The sequence below is a fragment of the Dipodomys merriami genome, unplaced genomic scaffold (assembly GCF_024711535.1).
Source record: "Dipodomys merriami isolate MVZ:Mamm:240054 unplaced genomic scaffold, mDipMer1.0.p SCAF_14, whole genome shotgun sequence".
NCBI classification, from domain to species: Eukaryota; Metazoa; Chordata; class Mammalia; order Rodentia; family Heteromyidae; genus Dipodomys; species Dipodomys merriami.
In genome coordinates, this window is record NW_027202715.1 from 20,440,161 (window position 1) to 20,454,596 (window position 14,436).

General features: G+C 45.3%; 2 protein-coding genes across 2 annotated transcripts in view; one reads left to right on the forward strand and one right to left on the reverse strand.

The window, feature by feature from the left end:
• The first annotated feature begins 449 nt into the window (after positions 1 to 449).
• Positions 450 to 1,337, forward strand: Atoh7 (atonal bHLH transcription factor 7). The gene has a single exon (XM_070020426.1). It carries the CDS (start codon positions 450 to 452, stop codon positions 915 to 917), a length of 468 nt encoding a protein of 155 aa, XP_069876527.1. The 3' UTR covers positions 918 to 1,337.
• Positions 1,338 to 11,995: 10,658 nt separating this feature from the next.
• Mypn (myopalladin) overlaps positions 11,996 to 14,436 on the reverse strand; it is an 83,166-nt gene continuing 80,725 nt past the window's right edge. Inside the window, exon 20 of the mRNA XM_070020990.1 lies at positions 11,996 to 13,332. Coding sequence (XP_069877091.1) covers positions 13,163 to 13,332 — 170 coding nt within the window. The 3' untranslated portion in view covers positions 11,996 to 13,162. The remainder of the gene's footprint in view (positions 13,333 to 14,436) is intronic.

Below are 14,436 nucleotides of genomic sequence, written 5' to 3' on the forward strand. Positions count from 1 at the left end.
TACCTGGACAGGGGGAGATCTGCCTGGGGGAGATCTGCCTGGACAGGAGGAGATCTACCTAGGCAGGGGGAGATCTACGTGGACAGGGGGAGATCTGCCTGGACAGCAGTCTCAGGCTTTCCCAGAGGACCGCACAGGCCGCTCCTCGAAGCAGACACACCACACACTGCTGCAAGAAAGGTTTCCTTCTCCTTTTCAACTTCACGGTGCGGGGCAACAATGACTTTTTCCTTGCGCATCTCCACTTCCCGTACATTTTAAGAGGCATCCAGCAGGACAGAAGGCCGAGTCGCGCGCACTCCCCACCGTAACTGTTTGCAAGTGAGCTGATCGGTGACTATTTGCTAGGAAGATCCACGCTGGGAAGCGACTCGATTGACCACAGCCCACGCACCCCGCGGGGTCCCCGAGCAGGCCGAGCTCCGCCCCTCCCGCCGCCAGCCCCGGGGATGAAGTCCTCCTGCAAGCCCAGCGGGTCTTCGGCGGCCGCGCGCGCCGCAGCAGCCCCGTGCGCCGCCGGCGGAGTCGAGTGCGCAGGCGCGTGCGCCGGGGCCGGGCGTCTGGAGAGCGCGGCGCGCAGGCGCCTGGCGGCCAACGCGCGCGAGCGGCGCCGCATGCAGGGGCTCAACACCGCCTTCGACCGCCTGCGAAGGGTGGTGCCCCAGTGGGGCCAGGATAAAAAGCTGTCCAAGTACGAGACCCTGCAGATGGCGCTGAGCTACATCATGGCCCTCACCCGCATCCTGGCCGAGGCCGAGCGCTTCGGCTCCGAGCGGGACTGGTCCAGCCTCCACTGCGAGCACTTCGGCCGCGACCACTACCTGGCCTTCGCGGGCGCCAAGCTGCAGGGCGACGGCGAGCCCTACGGCCCGAGGCTCTTCGGCTTCCAGCCGGAGCCCTTCCCGATGGCCAGTTAGGACACGGGTTCGAGTCGCGGGAGCCCCTCCAGCCTGCCCTCCCTCCCCCAGCGGGCGCAGGGGCTGGCGATCCGTCTGTGATTTCTTGAAAGACAAATTCGTGAACTACTCCGGTGACGTGAACCTCGCAGCCTCCGAGGTTATTGACTCCGTGTCCCGACCCTTGACCTCCTCCGAGGGAGGCGGAGTGGGAGGACGCGGAGGCTCGCGCTAAGGGACGGCCTCCCCGGCTTGGCGCGTCCCGCCGCGGGGAGCTGCGCGCTGGCCTTCCCGGTGCCGGGCCGGCGGCGCCCGCGGGTCCTGCGGGTCCTGCGGGTACGCGCGATGTGTCCATGCATGCATCTGATACGCTGGGTTGGTTTTCTTCTTCTGTCAGTCCGTGAGCATGAGTGTGTTTTTAAAGCTGTGCATGTTATTAAAACAGAGAGGTTTGTAAAGTATCAGCAGCACGCGCGCTTGCTTTTCTGCCTGGTTGAGGGGGACAGTGCTTCCCTGGGTCCGGGTGTGGAGTCTTCAAGCTCAATCCCCCCTCCCACAAAGGGGGTTCCACCTCCCACAAAGGGGGTTTTCCTAATACGTGTTAAAAAAAAAAAGCTGAGAAGCGTGATTAATTTGAAAATTTTCCTGTATTTGGAACTTAGTATATGTTTGCTAGTCATTTAGAAAGGTGTTAAATTAGCCAAATTAGCCGGGTGCTGGTGGATCACACACACCTGTAATCCTAGCTACTCGGCTCACATCTCCAATTAGCCACCAAGAAGCGGAGCTGGAGCTCCAATGATAGAACACTAGCCTTGAACTTACAGGCTCAGAGATAGTTCCCAAACCCCGAGTTCAAGCCTCAGGACCAGAACAAAACCAAACAAATATTAAATTGGAATCATTTGGTATTTAAAAAGGTCATTATAGTTCTTAACTATTTTATTTTTCTTACTAAGTCAATGACTAAATTATTTCCACAAGCAATAGCCATCATGCTTAAAGTGGGAGTAAAACAATACATAGCGTTGGTTTGACTTGACTTGACTAAACCATTGATGGAAAGAAGGGCTTGGTGGTTAACTTGCATACAGTTGAGGAAATGTCTTTCTCATAGTTAGCAATACTAAGACTCAAGTTATCTGTGCATTTGGAATTTGTGACCAGTAAGCAAAAATCAATAACACTTTCTTTTGTTTGGGCTTTTTTTAAAGCTGCATATATATACTTTTTTGTCTTTTCTTTTTTGGTACTGGGGGTGGAATCCAGGACATTGCACTTGTGAGGCAAGTTGCTTTGCCACTGAGGTACATCACAGCACAGTAATAACATCTTCTAAGTCCTTTCATTATGGATTCCAAAGCCTGGCCCGATACACAGCCTTGTGTTTGAGAGTGTTTCCATCAAATTTACTACTTTCTCAGTTACACTTAATGATCACAATCCATTTGATCTGTAGTGCAGGTCTTAAACTTTAAAAAGCAGACACCCATCGGAAAAAATTGATAAATTTTTCTTCCTGCTATCGGTTAACAAGTAACCAAGGAGGGTTCAGGACCTTGTTTCTTCGCTGCAAATTATGGAAGAAAAATGTTTATTTTCCCTCTTTACTCCAAGCATTCTTAGATGGTACCTAATTGAACAGACAACCAGCACAGACTAGAAGTAAGGATCTTTCAGTCTCAATCAGCTTCTGCAGGGAGAGCTGGAATTTTGGCAAGATTCCAAGCCTTTGCCTTACTTGCTGTTTGGGCACAATCATCTTTCCAGCTCCTGAAAAGCTTTGTTCATAATCCCCAGTAGTTTGTGGAGTTTGTAAATGAATAAAGCTAGTGTGAAAAATGTGTGTGCTCTCAAAGGTGTTCTCAAACACATAGTAAGATCTTTAATCCAATTTTCAAAAATGTTACTTCCCCCCTCTGTCTGTAACGATTTTGTAAAAGGAACCATGTCCTTGTTTTTTCCAGTGCCCTCTCTATATATAGGGGTTTTTGTTGTTGTTGTTGTTGTTTTGTTGGTTGTGAGGCTTAAATTTTGGGCCTGGGTACTGTCACTGTGCTCTTTAGCTCAAGGCAAACTACTACTTGAGCCACAGAGCCACTTTTGTTTTTCTGGTAGTTAATTTGAGTCTCACGGACTTTACTTGCCCGGGCTGGCTTTGAACTACCATCCTCAGAGCTCAGCCTCCTGAGTAGCTAGGATTACAGGTGTGAGCCACTGGCACCCAGCTATCTCTATATAGTTTTTAGTGCAGAACCTTGTGCAGAAAAACAAAAGCTCACTATATATTTCTATTTTGGCCTTGATTTTAATAGCACTTCTGTAATAAAATTAGACAGTTTAACCAAAAGATGGGATCTCAATCCCAAACTCCTCTCAACCTCACTTCTCCAAAAGAAGGGAAATTGTCTCTCTTAAATATTGTGACTTTAGCTATCTGCTTTAGAATTTAACTACTTGATTTTGGAACTTCTAGAAGCCATTCAGCTCTTACTAAATTCCCAAGTTTTCCACTCTAGTTAATATAATTTTTGTTCTCCCTGGAAGTCATTAAATTCAATGCTTGATAATAAAAAATAAATAAAGCTATGTTGGGAGATTCTGACTTTCCTTCCCTCACTTTCCCTTTTCTTCCTGAAATAGGGTCTCATAACCTGGGCTCACCTGGAACTTGCTCTGGCTAAGGCTGGCCCCCAGCCTGTCCTCCTGCTTTCAAAAAGCTACTGGGGAACAGTTACCCGCCTAGCTTTTTACTGGTTAATTGGAGATAAGAGTCTCACAGACTTTCCTGCCCAGGCTGGCTTCGAAACATGATCCTCAAATCTCAGCCTTTTGAGTAGCTAAGATTATAAGCCTGAGCCACTGGTGCCCAGTTAGTATATTGCTTTTGTTTAAACGTTTTGCTATATATTATATTTTAACATACTTAAAACTTTTCTAAGAAGAAACTGCCCTCCCAGGGCTAGGCTATGCTGAGGGATAGCAAAGGGTTTAATGGTAGCTTGCTCTCAAAATGCAGATAAGCCAACCTAGAGCCATACCTAGTTGTGGTACTGGTGATTGAACTAGGGATTTATGTGGCTAGACAGTAGCCCTACCACTTGAGCCATATTTCCAGACTAATCTGGTACTATTGTTTTTCCTTAATTATCACAGGGCCAGCTAACAGGTAACTGGGACCTCTTCTAGACCTTAGACCCCTCTAGAATTATTCAGACTTTTTCATAGAACCTCTAAGTAATGTCCTCTATAGTTAGGGAGGTAGGTTAGTGGTACAGTGCATTCTTAGCTTGGGCTAGTCCTTGGGGTCCATCCCCAGCACCATTAAAAGAAAAAGGTGAGCTGGAAGGTGGCTCAGTGGTAGAGTGCTTGCCTCGCATGCATGAGGCTGTTCCTCAGCACCACATAAGCAAAAAAAGCTGGAGGTGGCGCTGTGGCTCAAGTGGTAGAGAGCTCACCATGAACTGAAGAGCTGAGGGACAGCGCCCAGGCCCAGAGTTCAAGCCCCATGAATGACCAAAAAAAAAAAAAAAAAAAAAAAAGGAAAGAAAAATGTGAGCTGGGAAGGTGGCTCAGTGGTAGAGTGCTTGCCTTGCATGCATGAGGCTCTGGGTTCCATTCCTCAGCACCACATAAGCAAAAAAAGCTGGAAGTGGTGCTGTGGCTCAAGTGGTAGAGAGCAAGCCGTGAACTGAAGAGCTGAGGGACAGTGCCCAGGCACAGAGTTCAAGCCCCATGAATGACAAAAAAAAAAAAAAAAAAGGAAAGAAAGAAAAAGGTGAGCTGGGCACTGTTGGCTCATGCCTGTTAATCCTACTTACACAGGAGGCTGAGATCTGAAGATCTTGGCTGAAGCCAGCTCAGCAGGAAAGTCTGTGAGACTCTCATCTCCAATGAACCACCAAAAGCCAGATGTGGAGCTGTGGCTCAAGTGATAGAGTACTAGCCTTGAGCATAAAAGCTCAGGGACAGCATCTAGGCCCTGAGTTCAAGCCGCAGGGCTGGTACACAGACATGCGCACTTGCAAAGATCATATGATGAAATACACCTTGTTTTCCTAAGCCCTTCTGTGCCTCCTTTCTTTACTATGTCAGACTGTGACTTTATGTGACTATATCACATAAATGGACAATTTAAATACATACACACACCTGACATTTGAGAATAAAATTTAACAACTTTAGAAATAGCCCATTATATTCTCTAGACTGCCTTTTAATTTTAATTTTTCTAATTGTTAACACTGTGTGTGTGTGTGTGTGCGCGCGCGCGCGTGAGCTTGCGAGCGTGCGTGCGCTGGCACTGGTACTGGTGCTTGAATTCAGGGCTTGGGTGTTATCCTTTATCTTTTCCACTTAAGGCTGGCATTCTATCACTTGAGCCACACTTTCACTTCCAGCCTGCCCAGGCTGGCTTCTTACCATGATCCTCAGCCTCCTGAGTAGCTAGGATTACAATATAACCACCAATTTCTAAACAAAACACCATGTTCACTGTCTTTAAGAAAGCATGAATAAGCCAGGCACCAGTGGCCTGTAATCCTGGCTACTCAGGAGGCTGAGATCTGGGGATCACAGTTCAAAGCCAGCCAGGGCAGAAGTGCCCATGAGACGTCTTATCTCCAGTCAACCACTCAAAAACCAGAAGTGGTATTGTGACTCAAAGTGGTAGAGCACTAGCCTTGAACAAAAGAAGCTCAAGGACAGCACCCAGGCCCTGGGTTCAAGCCCCATCACTGACAGAGAGAGAGAGACAGACAGACAGAGAAGAAGAAGGAGGAGGAGGAGGAGGAGGAAGAGGAGAAGGAGGAGGAGGAGGAGGAGGAAGAGGAAGAGGAAGAGGAGGAGGAAGAAGAAGAAGAAGAAGAAGAAGAAGAAGAAGAAGAAGAAGAAGAAGAAGAAGAAGAAGAAGAAGAAGAAGAAGAAGAAGAAGAAGAAAGCATTACTAAGGAAAACAACAGTTGTTATGGAGATGATTTATTCTATCAGAACCTAGTACCATATACCTTTGGAAGAAGGATACAAATTATCACATACTTTGGGTTTAAATCACCACTGGATTTCAGTTCCACAGAATAAGCCTTAGTATACACAGTGGGCCAGAATGGGAATAAATCCCAGGTCCATTAATTGCTTTCTAGTCACAGGCAATGTATAAAGGCTTTATGGTTTGGACTTACTGTGAAAATGGAAAACAGAGAGCTAGGGTTGGGAAGGTGGCTCAGTGGTAGAGTGCTTGCCTTGTATGCATGAGGCCCTGGGTTCGATTCCTCAGCATCACATAAGCAAACAGAAAAAAGCCGGAAGTGGCGCTGTGGCTCAAGTGGTAGAGCACTAGCCTTGAGCTGAAGAGCTGAGGGACAGCACCCAGGCCCAGAGTTCAGGCCCCACAACCGGACCAAAAAAAAAAAAAAAAAAAAAAAAAAAAAAGAAAAGAAAGAAAAAAGAAAAAAGAAAAACAGAGAGCCAAAAAATGCTCAATTTTGAGAGTCCAAATGTACTTGTTATCCTATTGTGAATTCTGTACGTGTGTGTGTGTGTGTGTGTGTGTGTGTGTGTGTGTGTGTGTGTGTGTGTGTGTGTGTGTGTGTACTAGGACTTAAATTTAGAGCCCTACAGTTACCATGGATTTTTTTGTTTTTTGTTTTTTTGTCAGTCATGGGGCTTGAACTCTGGGACTGGGCGCTGTCCCTGAACTCTTTAGCTCAAGGCTAGCCCTCTACCACTTGAGCTACAGCACCATTTCTGGTTTTGTTGTGGTTTATTGGAGATAAGAGTCTCATGGACTTTACTGCCCAGGCTGGCTTTGAACCACGATCCTTAGAACTCAGCCTCCTAAGTAGCTAGGATTATAAGTGTGAGGCCACCGGTGCCCGGCATCAGTTACTGTGTTTTACTTGTTAATTGGAGGTCTCTTGAAATTGTTTGCCCTCTGATCTCAGCCTTCTAGGTAGCTAGGATTTCAGGCCCCAGCCACCAACATCCAGTGGTGTGAATTCATTTTAACATAAGGCCATTGGTCAATATAGACTATTTCTTCCTTAGGGTCTGGAGTAGCATGGAATTATCCTGCTTAAACCAGAAAGAAATGTATCAACTGCCTTTAATTGAGGAGTTATAATGTCCAGTGACTTCCTTCCTAGATCCAGAAGTCAGCATTCTCCCCAGCCATTCTTTTGAGGCTGAAATAATTTTTCCTGGAATTAGCTTGTGGAAAAAAAGCACCTAGGCTATTTCTTGAATTCATTTGATAGTGCTTCAGTTGTTTTTGCTGGTGAAAACCTGTTCTCCCTTCTCCCCCATACTCTCCCAAGGTAACTCTCTGGTGTGATTTTGAGTCTGTTGACATTTGGTGTATTCATAAGTTAGTTGTAACTCCAAGCAGCCAGTGTAGACAAAGTTGCCCATAATGGCCTTTATTCAAGGTCCCTCCTTGGGTCCTTAGGTCACCTGGAATTGAAGTACCTTCACTAATGATTGAGGAGACCATCAGCTCACCTCCTCAGTGGCTTGAACGTCACCACTAATGGCCTTCCCTTGTTTTAAGTGGATTAAAATTTCGGAGTTAATTACAGAATCCGGCTTGAAGAATGCCAAGCATCTTTTAAACTCTGACAATTCAGTGGTCATCAGTATGCTTAAAAAGTTGCTAATATCATGCTTTTTAAAAAAATCCGTGCAGTGCAAAAATATTCTGCATATTTGTTAAAAATATGTTCACCTCTTCTAATTATGTTAGCATACTTGATATTCTAGAACTGCAAACAAGCTGCCTTTTTGCTAATATGTAAATAATAGCCACTTCAAATGCTGAAGACCAATAGCCTTGAAATTACAAGAAATTGAGAAAGAACACACTTTTCAGCCCTCTGAGAATTGGGCTATAAATGCTGAGAGTAAGCAGAATGAAAATGGCTGCAGTGGAGAGGTGGATAAAGGCTAATTTGCTAGGTAAATTTTTTTTTGTACTACTGAGCACACCTCCAGCCTAATGTTAGATAATTTTAACATGTAAATGAATAGAAAATGTTTACTTAATAAGAAAAATTAAGCACTTGTGGCTTGTTCCTGTAATCCTAGCTATTCTGGAGCTGAGATCTGAGGACCAAGGTTCAAAGCCAGCCCAGTCAAGAAAGTCTGTGAGACTTTTATCTCCAATTAACCACCAGAAAACCGGAAGTGGTGCCGTGGCTCAAAGTGGTAGAGCACTAGCCTTGAACAATAAGAGCTCAGAGCCCATGCCCTAAATTCAAGCCTTATGACTGACAAAAAAAAAAAAAAAAAGTATCTTACTCCTTACGAGACACATAGCTTATTATCATGTTTAAAGATAATGGTATAGTAATGAGTGTCATGGGAATGAATTGCTCATTATTCTAAAACTCAAATTCATATTTGCCCATTTCCCTCTAAACCTTACTTGTGTGAAGGACCATATCATGAAGAGGTACTTGTAGAGAAGGGCACTCATGGAACTGTATGGCTTTTGTTAAACAAAGCTAATTACCTACCCCCAACTTTCTTTTTTTTTGTTTCCTCTGGGGGCTTCATGAATTCTGCATGTCCAGTGAGTTTATCACAGAACAAGAGGGTCTGGTAAGGTAAGTGTCTGTGCTTGTGTCTATTTTCCTGGTTGGCACTGTCTGTGCAACCAGGAAACAGCATTCTGCATGGATATGTCCACAGCTTATGCTATCTGCATCCCTTTGCACATTTCTGGGTAAATCCAGAGACAAATCATGGTAATAAAAATGATGCTTCCCACCTTGGCCACACTGTGAAAACCACTCAGAAGGCTTTAAGAACTAGGGGTTGGCGGCATGGCTCAGTTGGTAGAGGGCTAGCCAATGAGTGAATGTGGCAGGTTCTAAATTAGAGTTCCAGTCTTGGACTTCAAAAAAAAAAAAAAAAAAAAAGAATGAAAACTAGGTATGACTGTGCCACAACCCCAGGACTTATTAATTGGTTTGGAGTGTGGCTTGGCTGTTGAGTTTTTTTTAAGCCCTCCAGATGATTTTTAATGTGCACTATTTAGACTCAGTGATGGTTAGTAGATGTTTACCCTGTATAATTTAATAAGGACAAAGGCACAATGACAAACTCAAGTCTACAAGTAGCTAAAAGGGGCAAGTTCAAGGGGAGGAGGCAGGCATATGTACAGAGACTGTGCTCTATATAACCACCAAATGATCTCTTCCTGCAGACCCAAGGTGATGAGAAAATATCCCATGGAGACAGTGGCCATTGGGATGGGCTTTAAGGAACAGGTAAGATTAAGCTTTCCATAGATAGAGATTGACAGAATCAGAGGAGAAGCATGTGGTTGGAAAGAGGTTATGCTGCATCAGGTATACTTTCTGAGGGGCTGAAAGGTTCTCTGTCATATTGGGAATCATGCCAGCTTGAATACTACAGGGCAAAGCAAAATAGCTGGTACCTACCAGCTGGTACTGCCAGTTAGAGGACGAGGGAGTAACATCAGCAGAGTTGTACTTTGGGGTGGAATGACCTGCTGGTGCCATCTGTGCTGGATCTAGAGAGAAGCAGCAATAACCAGAGGCAGCAAGACCAGGTAGAAGTTTTTTTATAGTTAAAGTCAGAAGTATTGAGGGAAATGGAGAAAATGGAAGCCTCAGGGAGTAGAAAGGAAGGCCTAACTATAAGAGGAATATAAGAATTTATAGGACTAATGGATTGATTAGGAAGAGGATACGAAAATGCCTGAGCATTTACCTGGATTATACGGATGTGATGGTGTCTAGAAATTATTCATCTAGGTTGAGGAATGGCTGGCTTACTAAGATATGATATATGTTGGAAACACATCAGTGGAACTAAATTTTCTTATCCAAATTTCCTTCACAATTGAATCTAATAGAATTTTTTTTTTTTGGGTCCGGTTGTGGGGCCTGAACTCTGGGCCTGGGCACTGTCCCTCAGCTCTTCAGCTCAAGGCTAGCACTCTACCACTTGAGCCACAGCGCCACTTCTGGCTTTTTTCTTTTTGCGTATGTGGTACTGAGGAATTGAACCCAGGGCCTCAGGCATGCAAGGCACGCGCTCTACCACTGAGCCATCTTCCCAGCTCTGCTAATAGAATTCTTAAAGGAAGACATTGTTTTGTTCAGCATAGCAGTTCTCTACAGAGGGAGATTTTTCCTCCAGGGAATATAAGGCAGTGTTTGGAGAGCTGGTCACAACTTGGGAGAGTCTGCTACTGGTATCTCATGCAACAAACTATCCACAATGCACAGGGCAGTCCCCCACAACAAGGAATAATCCACTTCCAAATAGTAGGAATGTTGAGGCTGAGAAATCTCGATTTAAACACAACCTATGCTCCCATTTCAAGAATTTTTAGGCTCATTATATATTGGTGATACAGCGCCACCTAGTGCTTAAATATAATCTCTGTGTTCTTGTTGAACACAGTATGGCAGAAAGGATTCAGAAAGCTCACAAATTGAGATGCAGAATGTGCCTCCCTGGGAGAATTGTCTGGGGTTTAGGGAAGTAGATATGGTGTGATGATAGGTGTACAATCCAGAAGTGATCTTGGAGGTAGAGTGTGATTCTTGGTTATAAGAGATTTCATACCAGTGCTTGTTGCTGACATATTTTACAGGTGTAGATGCATTCTACTGGTTTGCTACTGTTATTGCATACACACACACACACACACACACACACACACACACACACACACACACGCACACACGCACGCACATGGAAATAAAACTTAATAGTTCTGCTGAATAATGGACTGAAATTTGTCATACGGCATTTTGAAGTTCGTTCTGTTATCCTGTAGATACCGAACTTATGTATGTATGTATGTATATGTACTTAGTATGGAGTTTGAACTTAATACCTTGCACTTGTTCAACAAGTGTTTACCATTTGAGCCATACCTCCAGTCCTGGTGTTTTGTTTTATTAGGAAATCAAGTAGAGAATAAAATGTCAGTGGGGAAAAAAAAGAAATCAATACAAAGCAGATTGAGATGCCCTTTCTTTTCTTTCTTTTTCTTTTTGTGCCCCTCCTGGGGGTTGAACTTAGGGTCTGGGCACTGTCCCTGAGCTTTTGTGTTCAATGCTAGTGCTCTACCACTTGATTCACAGCTCCACTTCTGGCTTTTTGGTAGTTCAATAGAGATAAGAGTCTCATGAAATTTCCCAATGGGGCTGGCTCTGAACCTTGATCCTCAGCTCTCAGTCTCCTGAATACCTAGGATTACAGATGTGAGCCACTGGTGCCCAGCTCAAGATACTTTTTTAAGCTATGAGAAAGTAGGATAAAGAGCACTGGAAACTTCCATTTGCTAACGAATACATCTTTGCCTCAAGAAAGAAGCATTCCATATGCCTTAAATATTATCTCTTATTAGATTGTAAGCTCCCTGAGGGCAGGGACTGTGCCTTCTTTTTGCATCGTCCATGGTATCTAGCATAGTATCTTATACAGAATAGATTCACAACTGATTTTTTAAGTGAATGAATTTATTTTTGTACTGGGCATCTTTGCCTTGACGCAAAGAAAGTTTCAAGCCTTTCTAAGAAATTCCTACCTCTATCTAAATCACTTGAGCAAGATGCCAGCAAAGGGGGTACAGAGAATACCAGAGATCAGGGCAAATGGGACTGACAGCAGCCACCCCAGTTTCTCTCTCCAGTGAGCCTGGCGGGCACTGTGCTGTGGAGGCCACTCCCACTGGCAGCTGTTAGACTGGCCTGTGAATTGTAGATTCCACCATCTCTCATAAGCTTCATTCACCAGCAAATAGTTATTGAGTGTCTATTTGATGCTAGGTACTCTTCTAGGTTCACGAGTCAGTAAGTTTACAGATAGGTTTTGAATGGATGACTTACTACAAAGATGCACATATCCTTTCCCTTCCATTTCCCTACATAGCATAATATTTTGTACACTGGAAGGCTGTTTGATCGGCGCCTGCTCTGCTATGGTGAGATACCAACTCCCCCGTCACTTCCTCTTCCCATTTGCATCTTTTCCTTCTTCACTACCACCTATGCTTCCAGACTTTCAATGAGGGACAGGAACATGTCAGGTGACACGACAATTGAAGTTGGTTCTGTGTGTGTGTGTGTGTGTGTGTGTGTGTGTGTGTGTGTGTGTGTGTGTGTGTGTGTGTGTGTGTGTGTGTGTGTGTGTGTGTGTGTGTGTGTTGGTACTGGGGTTGAACTTAGGGCCTAGGAGCTATCCATTAGCTTTTTTGCTAAAGGTTGGCACTCTACCACTTAAGCCACAGCTCCTCTTCTAGCCCCCCACCTTTTTTGGGAGGCAATACGAGTCTCAGTCTTTTCTGTTTGAACTGGGATCTTCAGATCTCAGGCTCCTGAGAAGCAAGGATTACAGGCATAAGTCACTGGCTGAAGCTGGCTCTTTAAAAAATGACCCTGCAGCCCTGCAGAATATTTTTCTTTCCTTTTTTTCCCCTCTTTTTTTCGGATAGCTTTATTAACAGCCCTTCAGTTCTAGAGTCTATGCATATGTAGTCAGAAAGAAGAAAAAAATAGTTCCCCATCCAAAAGAAAATGGTATGGCTGAGCTGCTAGGGCTCTATTTTGGCCACAGAATAAGCGCATTGTACAATAGTAAGTGTTTCTGGGATTTGCTTTTTATAAATCTCAAGCACATTTTGGCACTTTATTATGTGGCTGCATATACCCAGGATGTACAAAACAAAAGCGTTTCAGCACATCTGGGGGTTGCACAGCCTGATCTAATGCTGACTGGAAGCAGACTGAATGAATTCACTAAAACTACTGCTACCATTCTGACCAGAGAAAGGTGATGGCGACCTTCCCACCTGTTCCCTTGGCATTGCTGGATAACACCATTCTATCCTAAGGTCTCTACTGTCTGGCTTTTCTCAGCCCAGGCACAGGGCCTCCAGTTGCCTCTCACCGGGGCTCAGCATACTAAGAGAACAGGGTTCAAGAAGCAGGCTAGCTTTTCCCCAAAGCAGTGGACAGCGGTGGTATGACATCTTTGGTTCATGTGTATTGTCTGCTCACATTTTGTTGTGTTCGTTGTTGTTGCTGGAATCTGTAGGCGGCCCGGCCCTATAGCTCTCCCTCAGCCTACAGTGTGAGCCCCCAGCCAACCTTGTTCAAAGCATTTCTTGCCACAGATCCAGCAGTGTGGGAACTCACTCAAAGCCAATTGCTTGGAACCCTCTGTGTGGCCTGTGCTCCTTCCCCCTCCTCGTCTGCCCCCTCCACACAGCAGCCACCCAGACATCCTTAAAGTTCATCGCTCTCCACCACACTCCGAGAAGAGCAAGAATATACCACCGTGCTTTCCATGGAGGAAAAGGCAGAAAATATGTCAAGTCCTTTACTGGTGAGAGATCCGTAGCGACTGCCACTGGGTCGGACAGACATAGGTGGTGGGATCTGCTGGTGCCATTGAGCTGGAAAATGGATCAAAAAATCAGTTATGATTAAAGGAATACAGTTTGGCAGGTGCATTACAAAGATGTAACCATCCAGTCCTTACTCCAACACTCCCAATGGATTATTGATAAGACATTGTGTGTGTGTGTGTGTGTGTGTGTGTGTGTGTGTGTGTGTGTGTGTGTGTGTGTGTGTGTGCGCGTTTGCATGTGTGTCTGGCATCAGTACTAGAATTTGAATTCTGGGTCTAGGTGCTGTCTCTTAACTTTTTCACTCAAGGCCCTCCCTCTACCACTTGAGTCACAGCTCCCTTTGGCTTTCTGCTGGTTCATTGGAGATAAGAGTCTCATGGCTATTTCTGCTTGAGCTGGCTTCAAACTGGGATCCTCAAATCTTAGCCTCCTGAGCAAGTAGGATTACAAGCTGGTTCCCAGCTTGGTAAAGCATTGGAAATACCTTATGTGTGAAAGAGAGGGATAACATCTTCCCTGCCCAAGAATAGGGAAACTGGACTGGCCATCTCTCTCTCTCTCTCTCTCTCTCTCTCTCTCTCTCTCTTTTTATCCGGTCGTGGGGCCTGAACTCTGGGCCTGGGCACTGTACCTCAGCTCTTCAGCTCAAGGCTAGCGCTCTACCACTTGAGCCACAGCACCACTTCCAGCTTTTTTCTTTTTGCTTATGTGGTGCTGAGGAATTGAACCCAGGGCCTCATGCATGCAAGGCAAGCACTCTATCACTGAGCCACCTTCCCAGCCCCTGGACTGGTGATCTCCTAAGCCCCAGTTCCAGGGGTTGGAGGTAGGGCTCACATGGTAGAGAGACAACCAGATACTGAGTGAGTCTCAGTCTCAGAACACACACACACACACACACACACACACACACACACACACACACCCCAAGCTGGGTGACGTGGCTCACACCTGTAATCCTAGCTAATCAGGAGGCTGAGATCTGAGGATCACGCTTCAAAGCCAGCTCGGGCAGGAACATCTGTGAGACTCTTATAGCCAAATAACCACCAGAAAACTGGGAATGGTGCTGTGGCTCAAGGGGGAAGAGCACTAGCCTTGAGCTGGAGAGCTCAGAGACACCATCCAGGCCCAGAGTTTAAGCCTCAT

Coding starts and splice junctions, on each gene's coding strand:
- Atoh7 (XM_070020426.1), top strand. CDS start 450: ATGAAGTCCTCCTGCAAGCCCAGCGGGTCTTCGGCGGCCGCGCGCGCC.